Source organism: Mirounga angustirostris, unplaced genomic scaffold (assembly GCF_029215605.1).
Source record: "Mirounga angustirostris isolate CCGP_5_RB_7025 unplaced genomic scaffold, mMirAng1.0.hap1 SCAF_17, whole genome shotgun sequence".
Classification (NCBI taxonomy): Eukaryota; Metazoa; Chordata; class Mammalia; order Carnivora; family Phocidae; genus Mirounga; species Mirounga angustirostris.
In genome coordinates, this window is record NW_026991725.1 from 56004811 (window position 1) to 56022428 (window position 17618).

The 17618-nt window shown below is 46.2% G+C and overlaps 1 protein-coding gene across 8 annotated transcripts in view; it reads right to left on the minus strand.

Annotated features, from left to right (window-relative positions):
- Positions 1-203: 203 nt before the first annotated feature.
- PRPSAP2 (phosphoribosyl pyrophosphate synthetase associated protein 2) overlaps positions 204-17618 on the minus strand; it is a 50708-nt gene continuing 33293 nt past the window's right edge. For 5 of the 8 annotated variants that reach the window (XM_045889747.3, XM_064583018.1, XM_045889746.3 and 2 more), the window contains 4 exons: positions 16151-16299; positions 10644-10714; positions 6460-6606; positions 1722-2401 (listed from right to left, as the gene is read on the minus strand). In XM_045889747.3, the coding sequence (XP_045745703.1) occupies positions 2243-2401; positions 6460-6606; positions 10644-10714; positions 16151-16299 (526 nt within the window). In that variant the 3' untranslated portion in view covers positions 1722-2242. The other 3 variants (XM_045889748.3, XM_054511019.2, XM_064583017.1) reach the window with 3 other exon arrangements.

Sequence of the window (17618 nt, forward strand, 5' to 3'; positions counted from 1 at the left end):
TAAAATAAAGGCAAGTCCTTTGAGCCAGTTCTTCAAGGAGCCAGTAGACAGGTCCAAACAAATAACCGTAATTCTTTGAGAACAGTATTCTACTCCCATTGGTACAAGGAACATGTACCAGGAATGCAGGCTATTGTCTTCAAGGTTGCCAGGAAGCACAAAATGAATGGGACCAGGGTAAGTTAAAGTGCCACAAAGCAATCTTTTCAAGATTCAGCCATTTTTCTTTATTGTTGTTTTGTTTTTTTACTGACCATTTACTTAGTTGCTGTAAACTTTTATTTTCTAGAGTTCCAACAAAGTCGATTCTGTTTTTGCCAATTTATTCTCTGCTTCTATGGAGAAAGAGACTTTTGGAGTTCCCCATTCCACCATCCTTGGTAGACATCTGCCAGCTTATTCATTTTGAAGTAAAAGGAAAATGTGGTTACTTTCAAGGGTTTCATAAAGCAAAGCAAACCATGCTCACAACGTATAAAGGAGAGAGCTCATTTTAAGGTCACACAGTTCTAAGCAAGAGTTAATGTCCCATGTCAACAGCGCAGGCTTCTACTTTGATTAGATCCGAGCATCAGTGTGCATTACTTTAGGTAATTAACAAAATATGCCTTCCTCTCATGCACCTGCAGGAGCATAACCATCACAGGCTGTTTGGCTGAGACAGCGAGTCAGGAGGGGTCTGGACACTGCTGCGTGCGATGAGCACAGAGAGATGAGCAGTAGACCGTCTGGTACCCAGGGCAGCTGCCGGAAGCACAGCCCTCGGTGCTTCTGCACACACAAGGCCCCAGACCCACTCCACAGCAAGTCCCCCAGAGTCAGGCTGCTCTCTTGGGAGCACGAAGAAACCTGGATATGGCAGACAGTAAGTGACCAATCTTAATTTTGTGCCAGGTCACCTATTTTAATTGCAGATTCTAACATAGGCAGAAACCACAGGGTTAAGTGTTTTTGGAAGAAAAAAATAGTCCTGGGGCTCCTGGCTGGCTCAGTCAGTAGAGCATCTGGCTCTTGATCTTGGGGTCATGAGTTCAAGACCCACATTGGGGGTGAAGTTTACTTGAAACAAAAAGTAAAAGAATAATCCTTTTCTTTGTGAGAATGTCATTAATCTTTTCCTCCATGAATTTGATGGGACTGCCATTAGATGACCTTGGCAGGAGAACATGCTGGTCTAACTCATTGGACCCCCGTGTTCCAGAGCCTGCTACAACTCTCATGGACAAGTTCTGAGTTCTGCACTCTGAACTGCGGGGCAGACAGTTCTTCAATGCCTGACATTAACAAGGGTCGTATCACTTGCCCTCTGCGACCACCCCCGCCCCAGCATCTCATCTTCCAGAGCATGCAGAGGTAGCATTTTGTTCAGAGCATGGCTGTGCTGTTGAACAGGGAGCAGAACAAAGCCATGCCAAGATGCAGGCGGCAGCTCACGCCAACTTGCTGACCTGCCCCCCGGGGCTCACAGCCTGCGACTCGAATTCCTCTCCTCCCACAGCCAAGTGATTACGATCAGAAACGTGCAGGTCCTGGACAAACAGAACAGGAAACGTTACATCCCTGAGAGACTACTGTGCACCATGACAAGCTGCAGAAGAGAAAACCGAACAAGCGGACCCAACACTCCAACATTCACAGCAGTGAATACACACAGTGTATTCAGCGTTCATTTTATTTTAGTTACAAAATTGCCCAAACACAAAGTTTAAAAAACACACACACAGCGTTAAGTTTTTTATTCCTTCTTTTGTTGCAGAAAATAAATAATGGTCGCATAATAATCGTTCACATATGCGTGTCTATAAAAGCGTTTCTAAAAATGTCATTTGCTGGGATTCGACAGTATCATCTTTTTGGCTTTTCAGTTGCAGGTATGACACAGTATAGATCATTTGATTTCATGAACTTTTTTAAGCACTTGGGCTCCAGCAACTTTGGAAAAAGGCTGTCTGTGGGCTTAAAAGTCTTATTCCAGGTTATTGTTGAAATAGTTAAGCTACAAACAACTAGGGTTGTTAATTCATTTAGGAGGAGAATATAGTTTCTCTTTTATAAAAATCGCCCAAAAAACTCACAAACACCTAAACCGACATAAAAAGTTGGTCTATCTTCGTAGGAATTAACAAAAAGGAAGGAACAAAGCACAGACGGCCCCTGGGAAGTACATCAAATCAGGCGTGACCCCTCACAGTACTCTCTGCTTCCAGTTTGGCCCTTGGGAGTTTAAAGAAAGGAAAGCTGTTCAGTCATCTAAACCTATATTTCTGAAAAGGTAGGACATGGACTCCCCATTGTGAATCCGACGGATGGCTTCTGAGAGGATCATGCTGATATCCACAGTTTTAATTTTGGGGCACTGGAGCTTCTGGATTTCATGTGGAATCGTATTGGTAACCACCACCTGCAAATCAAGAGGAAAGAAATCCAACAGCATCAGAGAACCAGGTAGCTTCCTGTCTGGATCTGAAAATTCGATATATTCTCAAATTTCTGTGGTTCTACTTGACAGGAGAGTGAGTCTACCGTATGTTTTCAGTCAATGTGAACACTACTCATTTCTTTTATTAAAAAAAAGATTTATTTATTTTAGAGAGAGTGAGCGAGTGCAGAGGGAAGGGGCAGAGGGAGAGAGTCTTAAGCAGAGTCTATGCTGAGCATGGAGCCCAGTGTGGGGCTCAATCTCACAACCTGAGCTGAAACCAAGAGTCGGACGCTTAACCGACTGAGCCACCCAGGCGCCCCCACTACTTGTGTCTCTTAGGTCAAGGTCTGATACCCTGACACCCACTAAGACAGCTGCAGGCAAAAAGACAGAGAATAAGAACTACCAGTGAGGATGTGGGGAAACTGGAACCCTCAGACGCTGCTGGCAAGAGGAGTGAAAAATGATTTGGCTACTCTGGAAAACAGTCTGGAGGTTCCTCAAAAGGTTAAACATAGAGTGGCCACAGATCCCAAGAGAAATGAAAACATATCTCCACTCAAACACTTGCACATAAATGTTTAAAACACTATTATTTACAAGAGTCAAAAAGTGGAAACGACCCAAATTTCCATAACCTTATGAATGAAAAATCAAAATGTGGCATATCCATTTGATGAAATATTCAGCAACAAGTAAGAATGAAGTATGGATACCCTGCTCCGGCAAGGATGAACTTTCAAAACCGCACACTAAGTGAAAGAAGCCAGACACAAAATGTTCCACATCACAGGATTTTATTTATATGAAATGCCCAGATTCGGTAAATTTATAGAAACAGAAAGATTAGTGGATGCCTAAGGCTGAGTGGACTGAGAAGAAATGGGGAGAGGGGTGCACTGTTAATGAGAATCGGGGCTCCTTTCTGGGGGGAGGAGAATGGTGGGTGCACAATTCTGTGAATACACTAAAAACCAGTGAATGTTATACTTTAAATGGGTGAATTATATCTCAATAAAGCTGTTTTTCTTAAAATTAAGATTTGGTAAAAAAGAAAGACAAAGAAGCACTTTCCAACAGCTACAAATGGAAAAAAAAAATAGCCGTCCTAAAAAAAACAGGGATGGGAATGATTTGTTAATTATATTTATACTCTATACTCCCTACTTCTGAAATAAGCGTCAAGACCTCTTATAATAAAGATGCACATACACAAGGAGACTGTTGAAACAGAGGTGGACAGTCAGGAATTATTCAGAACCAGCAGCAGGGACATGAAAACCTAGCCTCATCTGATTGTGACTTCCTTTTGTAGCTGATATTCCTGGCACATGAGGCAAAAATGGAAACATGAAGAGTCACATAAATTATCATGGCCTGTGAAAGAGAACAGTTCCCAAATTAAAAAAAACAAAACAAACAACAACAACAACAAAAAACCCAGAAAACCCTTCCCACTGGTATCAAGCACAGACTTCTCTGCAACCCCCCCAGAGAATCAGTGTGAGGCACGACCCGGGGCGGGGGGCGCTACACCTGCGCCCCATGCGCGGTGCTCCCTTGTAGGGGTTGGTTTTTCACGCATCAACCACCCTCACTGGGGGATGTATCTTCCACATCTGTTTTTTTTTTTTTTTTTTAAGATTTTATTTATTTATTTGCCAGAGAGAGAGAGCACAAACGGGGGGTGGGGGGAGCAGAGGGAGAAGCAGGCTCCCTTCTGAGCAGAGAGCACAATGCGGGACTCGATCCCAGGGACCGGGATCATGACCTGAACCGAAGGCAGACACTTAACCGACTGAGCCACCCAGGCGTCCCTTCCACATCTGTTCTAACCAGTTGTTAGAAGTACCAGTTTGAGAGGTACCTGGGTGGCTCAGTCCTTAAGCGTCTGCCTTCAGCTCAGGTCATGATCCCAGGGTCCTGGGATCGAGCCCCGCATCGGGCTCCTTGCTTAACAGGGAGTCTGCTTCTCCCTCTGCCTGCCGCTCCCTCTGTGTGTGCTCGATCTCTAATAAATAAATAAAACCTTTAAAAAAAAAAAAGTATCAGTTTTATTGAGATATAATTCACGTACCATCCAGTCACCCATTTAAAGTGTATGCTTCACTGGTCTTCAGAACACTCAAGAGTTGGGCTTAGCACGTCCCCCAGAAAGAAACGCTGCATGCCTTCACTGTCCCTCCTCATCTCACCATTCCCCAGAGGCCTGGCAACCACTGATCTCCTGCCTTTATCTATTCTGACCATTTCATTTAAGGATTTTAATGAAAACAAACAAACCAAAAACCCCCACTTCAAATCTTGGTTTATCAACCTCGAGCACTATCTTCCGAAAGAGGAGGACGGCAGCCTCTCCACGTCCCCCACCTCCACCTCCTACCCGGCAGAGTCCACCACTGCTCCTGCACTGTTTACACCCTACTGCTCCACTGTGCTTTGTGCTGTAAGTTTACGGGAAAAACCTGAGCTTCCTAACCAGAGTGAACACAGAAACCCAGTTTATTGATTATTATTATTATTTAAGATTTATTTATTGGAGAGAGAGCACGAGCAGGCAGGAGAAGGAGACACAGACTCTCCATGGAGCAGGGAGCCCGATGCGGGGCTCGACCCCAGGACCCCGAGATCATGATCTGAGCCAAAGGGAGACGCATAACGACCGAGCCACCTAAGCGCCCCAGAAACCTGGTGTAGCCACTAGTTACTGGCCTGACTCCCCCTTCTGGGCATCAGTGCGAGGCCCCTCTCAAGACACAAACGCGCCCATCCGCAGAGGGGGCCTGTCCCTCAAGACTCGGGTGCACTTGTGTCCATTTCTGCTGCTTTCATGCCTCCTCTCCAAAGGCCACTCTGCTCTAGGAGGCCTGGGTCCCGCAGGGCCCCCCCCACTCCTCTGGCTTGCTTTTTCAAATCTGCCCGCACGCAGCACCCGTGGGAACCACGTGGACAGGCCGTGACAGCTGCCCGAAGTCCTCTCCGTCTACTCAGTATGTGAATTCCGCATCCAGTTCGTGGCCTTGAACACCTTTCACGTATTCTTGGCCCCTTAGGATGTCTGTCCCGCTGGACATAAGGAGGCTGGATCTGGTCCAAGCCACACCAGCCTGGCCTCTGTCTGAGCGAAGGCACCTTGAACCCTTGAACACAGGGCCAGGCTCAAGGAGATGGCCTGCTAAAGAGTAGAAGTGTGGGACTCGGAAAAGTAAAAGGAGTTTGAGCCATGGAGGATTCAATACCCAGGAATCTCCAGGGCAAAACACCTCCCATTTCTTGAGAGAGAATAAAGATGTGATTTATGCAGGCAGAGCAGACAAGCAGATCAGCCGGCTGACCTGGGGGGCAGACAAAGCAGGGGGAATAAGCCTGATGGCCTTGCCTCAGGCTTGAGTGAGATGCAGGTGGCTTGGGAAACTGCCCTGTTTGCCCTCCTGCCCCAGGTCCATACCGCAGGCGTCTGTCTGTACCAGCGAGAGCTGTGCTTTGGCATCATAAATGCTCATCCTACCAGCTGTGTGACCTGAAGAAGTCCCTTAGCCTTTCGGATGCAGGACTTCCTGTCTCTCTAAAAGTGGTGCTGATGGGCAGCCTGCAGGGCTGTGATGGAGTCGGGGGGGGGGGCGGGGGGGGGGGGAGTGTGCACAGCCCCATTTATGTGCCCCATTTATGAGAGTTAGTAAAACTAGTACCATGCGCAAAAGACAGAGGCTTCCGGTCCGTGAAACGCAAACATAACCCACAGTGTGAATCGATTCTTTTTTTTTTTTGCGAGAGAGAGAATGAGAGAGAGCACGAGAGGGAGGAGGGTCAGTGGGAGAAGCAGACTCCCCGCCGAGCAGGGAGCCCGACGCGGGACTCCATCCCGGGACTCCAGGATCATGACCTGAGCCGAAGGCAGTCGCTTAACCAACTGAGCCACCCAGGCACCCTGAATCGATTCTTAACCACCAAATAATGCAGCCCTCATCCGCTCTCTCTAACCGGGACCGGGAGGCACAGAGGTGCCGGGGCAGCGGAGCCCAGACCGTGGCGGTTACCTCGTCGATGGCGGACTCTTCAATCAGCCGGGGAGCATCTGATGACAACAAGCCGTGAGTCGCCATCACAAAGATCTTATATGCGCCCCTTTCCTTCAGGGTCTCTGCTGCGGCAAGGAAGCTGTCCACGTCGTCGATGATGTCATCCTGTCAAGTCACAGAGGGAGCAGGAGGTACATGAACACGGTGCAAAGGCGGGTTCACACAAGCCGGAAAAAGAAAGGGTGTCATCCCACTCTAGCAGATCTGCTGTCCCATCTAACATATCCGGGTGGCATGGTGACACGGCCAGTCGCTGTGCCCCCATTGCATTCCCTGCAGGCCTCTCGGCCACACCGGGGCTCCCTGGGGCCACCATCTCCACCTTATCCCTCGTGGGCCCGGAACTGTGCCCTCAGCAGGCTGGGGCTCCAGAAATGTTCACTAAAGGGTTTTTGTGTTTTGTGATTTTTTTAAAGATTTTATTTATTTACTTGACAGAGAGAAGGGGCAGCAGAAGGGGAGGGAGAAGCAGACTCCCCGCTGAACAGGGAGCCCGATGTGGGACTGGATCCCAGGTCCCTGGGATCGGGACCTGAGCCAAAGGCAGAAGCTTAACCAACTGAGCCACAGGCATCCCGTGAAGGGTTTTTGTTTTTTTGAAATGCATAATAAAACTGTCAGAATGTGCTTGATTCTAGCTAGTCCTTTCCTCTTTTCCTGTTGGTTTTCCTTATTTTCTGAATTTTCTCCACTGGGCACATGGGAAATACACTTTCTACATATGGGAAAGATAGTAATAGTATTTTTTTTCAAAGATTTTATCTATTTATTTGACAGAGAGAGACACAGTGAGAGAGGGAACACAAGCAGGGGGAGTGGGAGAGGGAGAAGCGGGCTTCCCGCTGAGCAGGGAGCCCGATGCGGGGCTCGATCCCAGGACCTTGGGGTTATGACCTGAGCCAAAGGCAGACGCTTAATGACTGAGCCACCTGGGCGCCCCTATAGTAACAGTATTTTAACAAACTACACAGTCCAGTAGTGTCCCACCCATGCACCACAGACTCCCAGTGTGACAGGGTAAAAAATATATATCAGTCTCCACCCAGAGAGCACACAGAGCTCCTAAAACCCCTGCAAATTTCTAAGTGATGAGAACACTAAGAACATCATTTGTTCTATTTGTCTTTGACCCTGACCCTGACACAGGGCTCCCAAAACCCTTGTAAATTCCTAAGTGATAAGAGCACTAGAAGCATCTTTTATTCTAATGAGGTGACTCCCCGTGGGCTCCTGAATGGGGCCTGCTCACCAGAAAGACTATGCCATGAGAAGCTTGGAATTTCCAGTCCCCTAACCCCCATTCTCCAGAGAGGGGAGAGGGGCTGGAAATGGAGTTAATGATCCATCATGCCTATGTGATGAAACCTCCATAAAAATCCCAAAAGTACAGGGTTTGGAGAGCTTCCGGATTGGTGAACACATCCACATACTGGGAGGGTGACGTACTCCAGCTCCACGGGGACAGAATATTCTGTGCTCTGGACCCTCCCAGACCTCGCCCTATGTATCTCTTCATCGGTATCCTTTATGACATCCTTTAATAAACTGGTCAATACAAGGGTTTCCCTGAGTTCTGTGAGCCGCTCTAGCAAAATTAATCCAGCCTGAGAAGGGGGTCATGGGAACGTCTGCTCTGTGGCCAGATCGTACAGAAGCCGTGGGTAAGCCGGGGCCGTGCTTGCAAATGGCATCTGAAGTAGGGTGGGAGTAGTCTTGTAGGACCGACCCTTAACCCGCGGGTCTGCGACAATAGCTCTGGGTAGACGGTGTCAGAACAGAGTTAAACTGGGGCGCCCGGGTGGCTCAGTCGGTTAAGCGTGTGACTTCGGCTCAAGTCATGATCTTGGGGTCCTGGGATGGAGCCCCACATCGGGCTCCCCTGCGCACTCTCTCTGCACCCCTCCCCCACTCATGCTTTCTCTCTCTCAAGTAAAAGCTTAAAGAAAGAAAGAAAAAAAAAGACCTGAGTTAAATTGTAAGACAAGCAGCTGGTAGCACAGAGAAAAACCTCCACACATTTATGTGAACTGTAAAGGGGATATGCAGCTGAGAGACATAGGAGGTGGAAAACGGAGTCTTTCCTATCACACCCAGGCTACCAAAGTTATCTTAAGCCCACTAGGGTATCAAGCATCGTCTAGACTTGAACAAGTATTCACACATTTATTTTATATGCATATGTATTATTCCTTTCAAATGTATAGTGATATTACTATAATCAAAGAAGAAAAACAGAGATATTACTTGAAAAGTGCTACTGGCAAAATGGTACAGCCATTCTGAAATAGTTTGACAGGTTCTTCTAACACTCTATTTGCAATCACCATGCAACCCGCCAATCGCACCTTTGGCCATTTATCCCACAAAAAGTAAAACAAAAACCCATACACAAATGTGCAGAGCAATTTTATTTCTAATAGAAGAAAACTGGAAACAATCCAAACGTCCTTCAGTCGGTGAACGGTTCAACTGTGGTACCAACCTGCATGGAAAACAGCTCAGCCTAAAAGGGTGTACTAATATACGTAACAACCTGGATGGATCTCCAGGGAAGCATGCTAGGGGAAAAAAACCGATCTTAAAGCCTGACCAACTGTATACTTCACTTGTATGACTTTCTTGAAGTCACCATTACAAAGACAGAGGACAGATTAGCCATCAGGGATCGTGGGGGGGGGGGGCAGGAGGGGACCTAGCGATAAAGGCGGGGCACGAAGGAGCTTCGCTCAGGTGATGGTGTCATTCTGTATCTGACCGAGGTGGCAGTTACACAAAGCTCCACGTGTGAGAAGCCTGTACACGTCCACACACACACACACACACGTCACACTGGTCCTATCAGGAGCAGCTGTGTGGGTGGTAGTGATCTGAATTTCCAGATTGTGTTACTGCACCACAGTTGAGCAAGGAGGAGGAAGCTGATCAAGAGAACACAAGACTTCCCTGTATAATTTGGGGGAGAGGAGGGCCTACTTCCTATGAATCAAAATTACTTCAAAAAAAAAATTACTTCTACTGCATCTTTTTAATGCAGTAGAAAGGGGGCAAAAGCATTACTGAATTCACAGCATCTTGTTACTACAGATTTTGTTAATTAAGGAATAAATTCATGGGCAGTTAGTACCCTAGAGGGTGATGTCAGAGATTTTGTAATTCAGAAAAGATTTTATAATTCAGAAGTTCACAAGCAAAATCACAAGCACTGGGGAGAACATGGGGCCCCCACTATGGAGTCTTGGTTAACTGGTGCGGCCACTCTGGGAACAGTTTGCCACCAGTCAGGGAAGTTGGAAATGTGTGTGCCTTCTGACCCAACCACCCCACTCCCAGGTGCCAAGAAAGTTTTACACGTATGCTCCAGAAAATAGGCACAAGATTGTTCAGAGCAGTATTATCTGGAAATAAAGAAACTGTATGTTCGGTGCCTGGAGAACAGATCAGTAAGCTGTGTCATGGTAGTACCAGGAACAGCAGTAAAGAGAAATAACGTGCAACCACATGTTACTACATGGAGAAATCTCAGAACAGCATTGAATGGAAGTCATAAAGTACACAAAGACTTCATTATACAAACATCAGAAACCTGAAAAACAGAACCACCTAGCATTAGGGATACATGCATTCACGGCAAGCAAGGGCATGAATGGTGACTTCCAGGTTGCTGACAACCTTTGGGGGTAGGAGAGAGAAGAGAGACCAGGGAAGAGCCAACGTGGCCTCACGGGGACAGGATGACGTTCTGTTTCCAAGCTGAGCAGTGGGGCGCCCACGTATTCATATTATTGTTGTTTTAATGATACAGGCATTAAATGTACTCCTTCTGTGCACTGGTTTTGTGAAGCACAAGAAGATGAGTGTTTTAAACAGTTATCAATTTTGTACCCTACCTTTATCGCAAAACAATTTCTCATGTATGACAAACAGCCACACAACATTTAGTAAACTAAGTAGTTACAATTTCTTAATAAACTAATGATAACAATTTTCTGCTTTTGGACCAAAGTAAACATGTAGCACAAGGTACCAACGTAAAGGAGACTTATCTGGCCACACCGCTATCCCCACACAATTAACAAATAATTCAACAGAATAACAACGGCAAATACAACAATTAACAATAATAATAAGAGAGATCTACATACCACAATGATGGCAATCCTTCCTCCAACATCGCCAACAACTGTGATTGGGGGCTTTTCTTTAGGAATCAGCACTGGTCAGAATAAAACACACACAAAAGTTTCTATATTAAAGCCTTTAAAAAGTTAATGTCTCATGATAAAAAGACCCAAGGAACTAGAAACAGATGGGAACTTCCTCAACCTGAAAAAGGGCAAATATGAAAAACTCACAGCTGACAGCATACTTAATGAAAGACTGAAACATTCCCCTAACATCCGGAACAAGACAAAGGATGCCTGCTCTCACCATTGCTACCCAACACGGTACTGGATGTGCTAGCCACAGCAATTAGGCAAGAAAAAGAAATAAAAGGTATCCAGATTGGACAGAAAGAAGTAAAACTACCTCTATTAGCAAATGACATGACCCTACATATAAAAAATACTAAAGAATCCACAAAGAACTACCAAAGCTAATACATCAATTCACCAAAGTTGCAAGGTAACACATAAAAATCAGTTCTTTCTACACATGAGCAATGAACAACCTGAAGAAGAAATAACTCCACTTGTAAAAGCATTGAAAAGAATAAAATACCTGAAAATAAATTTAACCAAAGAGGTGAAAGACTTGTACACTGGAAAGTATAATATACTGGTGAAAAAAAATTAAAGGAAACATAAATAAATGGAAAGATATCCCATGAATTTATTCCTTAATTAACAAAATCTGTAGTAACGAGATGCTGTGAATTCAGTAATGCTTTTGCCCCCTTTCTACTGCCAGTGAACTGTATACTTTAAAACAGCTGATTCTAGGTTATGTGACTTTCACTTCAATTTTTATTTTTTATTTTTAAGGATTTTATTTATTTGTCAGACAGAGACAGAGAGCACAAGCAGGGGGAGCAGCAAGCAGAGGGAGAAGCAGACTCCCCACTGAGCAGGGAGCCCGATGCGGGGCTCAATCCCAGAACCCTGGGATCTGAGCCGAAGGCAAACGCTTAACCGACTGAGCCACCCAGGCATCCCTCACTTCAATTTTTAAAGAAAGGTCAGTGTCACTAATGAAAAAAAGTAGGAGTGCTCTAGATCAGGGCTTCTCAACCTGGGCACCATTGACTTTTCGGTCAGGTAATTCTTTGTGGTGGGAGCTGTCCTGTGTTTTACAGGATGTTTATGGCATCCTTGGCCCCCTCAACTGTGACCACCAAAATTGTCTGCAGACCCTCCAAGTGTGCTCAATGGGACAAAATCCATGGCATCTCTGCCCCGCACCCCCCCCCAGTTGAGAACCAATGCTGTGGATTAAAAGAGGCTAAAGACGAAGGACAACTGAATGTAACGTGATCCTAGGTGGCGGGGGGCGGGGGGGGGGACGACAGAAATGTAAAACCAAACAAAGCAAGATAAATCCCAAAACTGAAGTAATTTTGTACACTTTCCACACTTCCTTTTCCAGGCACCTAACCCCAGGACTGGGGAAAGAGTATAACAGTGTAGACTTTAGGGAATCAACCTGACAAAGAGCCGTATGAACAGTTTTACCTTTGGATTCATAAATCTCACTTTTAGAAACTTACAATGAATAAGCCCAGGTACAGAAAAAGCGTTAACCCACCTATGTGCGTTACAACATTATACTGGCAAAGAACAGGTGAAAACATCAGGGTGCCTGGGAGGCTCAGTCGGTTAAGCATCTGACTCTTGGTTTTGGCTGGGGTCATGACCTCAGGGTCATAAGATCGAGCCCCACATGGGGCTCTGCGCTCAGAGCAGGGTCTGATGGAGATTCTCTCCCTCTCCCTCTGCTCCCCCCCACTCGTTCTCTTTCTAAAATAAATAAAACCTTAAAAAAAACAAACAAAACAGGTAAAAACGAATACCTGCTAGACCCTGGTTGGGCTTAGGTTTCAACCACATTCAACAGCCATTAAAAATGCTGTTCATGCAAGTTTTCAATCACCTGGGAGAAGGTGTATTATGGAGCAACACGTGCATTCTGTCCCCGTCTACACCGCAGCTCCGTAACCCAAGGAAGGAAACCATGGGAAGAGGCCCACCAAAAGATAAAAATGCTGTGTCTCTGGATCTAGTGCTGTACCGTTTCAAATATTTATATAATGGGCTCCTAGTCTGGAAAAGTATTGCTTTCTTTTTTATTTTTTTTTAAGATTTTACTTATTTGTCAGGGAGAGAGCACAAGCAGGGGGAGCAGCAGGCAGAGGGAGAAGCAGGCTCCCCACTGAGGAAGGAGCCTGACACAGGACCCGATCCCAGGACCCCGGTATCATGACCTGAGCTGAAGGCAGATGCCCAACCAACTGAGCCACCCAGGAGTCCTATAGAAAAGTACTGCTTTCTTTTTTAGTTGGCATTTTCCCTCTGTAAGAAACCAAAAAATACGAACTAATCTTTTAAATCTAATGATAAATATCAAAATCTTTTGATGTCATCACAATCTTAACAAGTATGTGTGAGATTCCATAGGAATAATGTTTTCTTTTGCCTCCATATGTCTATTTGCATCTATCTACTTGCTACTAACTTAAACAAGTCTAGAGGGCCAGGCCAGCAAATGAGCCTCCCCCCCCCCCATGGACTCTCTCTCTCATTCTCACTCAAATAAATAATAAATAAATAGGGCGCCTGGGTGTCTCAGATGGTTAAGCGTCTGCCTTTGGCTCAGGTCATGATCCCAGGGTCCTGGGATCGAGTCCCACATCGGGCTCCCGGCTCAGCGGGGAGCCTGCTTCTCCCTCTGACACTTGCCCCTCTCATGCTGTTTCTCTCTCGCTCGCTCTCTAAAAAAAATAAAATAAAATCTTAAAAAAAAATAATAATAATAATAATAAATAAATAAATCTTAAATTAAAAAAAAAAAGCTAAAGCCCAGAAGTTAAAAGGAGCTGGTTCATGTGAAGACTGCTGACACGTTCCTGAACGTAGCTGACATAATTGCAAAGCTGAATAGGAACGTGCTTTCCCCCTGAGCTCAGGGAAGGGGCTCATCCCTGTAGAGCCCTGCCCAACACGAGCCCCTCACTGAGCAGATACCGGCTCTGAAAGGAAGGCCAGCCACAGGCCTGAGAGCCCAGCAGCCTTGCAGTGGGGTGCACGCGCTAATGTGGGGCCTGATTAGCAAATCCCGAACCCTGGCTCCATCCCTAGCTCTCTCTCCTTTTTTCTTTTTTTAAGATTTTATTTATTTGAGAGAGAGAGCACAAGTGGGGTGAGGGTCAGAGGGAGAAGCAGACTCCCCACTGAGCAGGAAGCCCAATGTGGGACTCGATCCCAGGACCCTGGGATCATGACCTGAGCCGAAGGCAGACGCTTAACAACTGAGCCACCAGGTGCCCCTCTCTCTTCTCTTTAAAACTCCCATCACAGTGGGAGAGGGCCATCTCCCAAGATGGAATGGGAGAGGCACAGGCCTTCCTGTCCAATGAGCCCATTGCTAGACTCCCAGAGCAGTGATATATGTGTGCTAAGTCACAAATGTAAGCCACAGATGTCATTTTAAATTCTCTAGAAGCCACATTACAAAAGTATCAGGAAATATATGGAACTAATTTTAATACATTTTATTTAATCAAAAATATCATTTCAACATGTACTCAATAAAAACACGATTAACAAAGATCTTTCACATTATGGTTTTCACATCAAGAGTGCGTGTCCTTCACACTCCCGGCACACCTCGGCTCCCATTCGCCCCACTCCAGCGGGCAGGCGGCCGCTGGGTTGGACAGCACAGCCCAGCCCGAGATCAAAGCCCTCCCACTGTGCATCCATGTAACTTCATCAGCCTCCCAAATCTGTCCTCCCTATCTCTTGCCTCTCTTCCCTGCAATCTATCCCAACACCCAATGCAGGCCTGGACTTCTGAAGACACCTGCCCCCAGCTCCAGAGAACTTTGCAGCCTTTTGTAACGCAAGTATATGAACTGGCATTTAAGATCCTCCCTTCCGCTCCAGCAGACTCCTGCCACCTTACCCCCATCTTTTCCCCCAGGACCTTCCAGCAGTCAGGGTGGTGTCCTTCCTGGTCACACCATGGCCAGACACAGGCCCCAGCCCTTGCCTCCAGAGCCTGCCCTCTGCCCTGCGGGCTGTCCTGGCATCCTGATCTAACCGACGCCTGAACGCTGCCTCTCTCCACCCCAGCCCACCGAGATCTGCAGGTGCAGTCCCAATTCAGCTTTCCTCCCCTCAAGTGTTTTCTATTTGCAAACAAGCAAACTCCTGTGCAAAGCAAGAACGTGAAGGGGTCCAGAATATGCCACGGTGGCATAAAAATGATTCTGAGCTGAAGACACTGGAGCTCCTGAAATCCCTTCTGGTCTAAAAGCAGAACCCCCCAAAAGAACTCGAAAGAATTCAAAGGTCGTAAGTCCCCTCCCAGGAACAACCAGGGAAGACTAACTTACCACCTAGACTAGAAGTCAGCACCACACCCACACAGACGCGGTAACAAAACCATCCTACTCCCTTCTGTGCTAAGGGCCCTTCACCTCTCCTAAAAGTCACCTGTTTTCCAGCTTCCCCTGTTAAGATCCCCCACAATCCTAAACCCTGTCTTTTCTTGTGCTAATCTATCTTTTGTGAGATTTGCAGGCCCGTAAGCATGAATCTAAAGAGGGCAAAGTTTTTCCTCCCCAACAGACTCAAAGGCAGTATTTTTTTTTTTTAAGATTTTATTTATTTATTTGAGAGAGAGAGTGAGAGAGAGAAAGAGCACAAGAGGGGAGAGCGGGAGAGGGAGAAGCAGACTCCCCGCCGAGCAGGGAGCCTGATGCGGGACTCGATCCCAGGACTCCAGGACCATGACCTGAGCCGAAGGCAGTCGCTTAACCAACTGAGCCACCCAGGCGCCCAAAGGCAGTATTTTTTGTTTTTAATTGAAAAGATGTTAGTAAAGCACAAAGGAAGTTTCTTAAAAACAAACAAATTCACACATAACTGCCCCACCCCATCACCATATTGTCACCTTTAGTATTCCCTCCGGGGCCTCACACAAGCCCAGGTATACACTCTTGTATTCTGCCGATTCCCATATATTCCAGATTTTTCTCTTGTATCCAGTTAGGCTTAATTATTTCAGTGGGCTGCATAATTAGGTGTGCTGATACAAGATAATTTATCAGGGCCTACCCTCTGCTAAGCCATTTAGACGTTTCCAATATTCTGCATTCAAAGTAACACTATTAGTGAATAATATGCACAAAGTTTTTTGCTCGTGTTAAACTCTCCTCTAGGATATATTGCTGAGTGAATGGATGAAATTCTCTGAAATGGCAGAACTGAGCCTTTTCCTACTTCTTGCTATGATCACACAGACTGCTTCTAGAAGGCTCTACGATCCACAGGGCTATCAGAAATGCACTTGTTACAACTGGGTATTAATCCGTTTTTGCCCACTTAAAAAAAAACAAAGAGAGAAGAGGCCATTCACAGTGGGAAGACAATACATTCAGGCAGCCTTAAAAGCAAAGAGGAGAGTGACAAAGAGGGGCCGGCACACTTACTGGGGATCTCCAGGCTGGGGTGGATGGCAGCTACGCTCCTGACCATGGGCGGGGAGTGCCGTCCATCCACCAGGTCGGACTCGGCGTCCTGTGCTTCTCCGTGAATCACCGCGATTCCCAGGCGCAGGCGCTCAGCGAAAGACTGTGCCCTGAGGGAGAGCATGAGACACGGTTCAGAAAGCACACGGCTTCCGTTGTCTGACGTTCACGGGAGGAACATACGAGAACAGACAACCAGTGTAGTTTCCGAGAGGGTTAATGAAAAGAGAGAGAAAATAATCTCCGAGTCCTAGGATCCGGGACAAAGCATGGGGACCCCAGGTGATGAGCACATCCCTCTCGCAGGGGGCACCAGTGGCCAGACAGCAGCCTGGTCTGCGCTCAGCGGGCTAGCTGCGCCTGCACTCGCTAACTCTGCTAAGCCGCATCTTCCTCGCTTCTAACTGCTAATCCACCTTGCCACCCACTTAACAGTGAGAACAACCACAGGAGGCAAAGGGCATTAAATACTCCTCAAAGCCATAAGCGTCAATTTTTAAGTTTTACTGAGATATAAGTGAGACCCAACAAACTGTGCATATTTAAACCGTACAATCTCAAGCTCTGATGTATGCCACATCCATGAAAACCGTTAGCACGACGAAGACAATGAAGATATCTATCGCTGCCAGACATGTCCTTTTGCCCCTTAGTAACTCCTTCCAGAACTAGGCAACCAACAATCTGCTTTCTGGCACCAGAGTCTGACCTTTTCTAGAATTTCCTAAGTGGAATCGGAGTATGTCATCATTTCTTGTCTTACTTCGTTCACTAAGGATAACATTTTGGAGATTCGTCCACATTACATGGCCTATCAACAGGTCACCCCGTCACACTGCAACAGTCCATTATGTGGGTCTACCAGAGTTTGTTCATTTACTTGATACATTGAGTTATTTCCAGTTCTGAACCATGACAAAACTGCTTTGAACATTCATGTACAGATCTCTGCATGGACTCACGCTTTCCTTCCTCTTAGGTAAAAACCTAGGAGCAGAATGGCTGGATCATAAGGTAAGGCATATATTTAACTCTCTAAAAAAACAACCAGACTGCTTTGCAAACTGGTTATACCATTTTACATTCCCCTGAGCAGTGCATGAGGATCCTGGGGCCTCCATGTTCTCACCAACACGTGGTGTGGGCGATTTCAAATGCTATCCATTCTAATGGTGCCTAGTGGTACCTCACTGTGCTTTCCGTCGGGATTTCCCTCATAACAAACAGTGCTGAACATCTTTCATGTTCTTATCTGCCATTTGAATATATAGTTTGATAAAGGGTCTGTTTATCTTTTGCCAATTTTAGTTGGGTTGCTAGTTCTCTTACGAAGTTTTAGGAATTCTTTATATCTTCTGAATGTAAGTTGTTTTTTTTTTTTAAGTTTATTTATTTAACTTTTTAAGTGATCTCTCCACCCAACATGGGG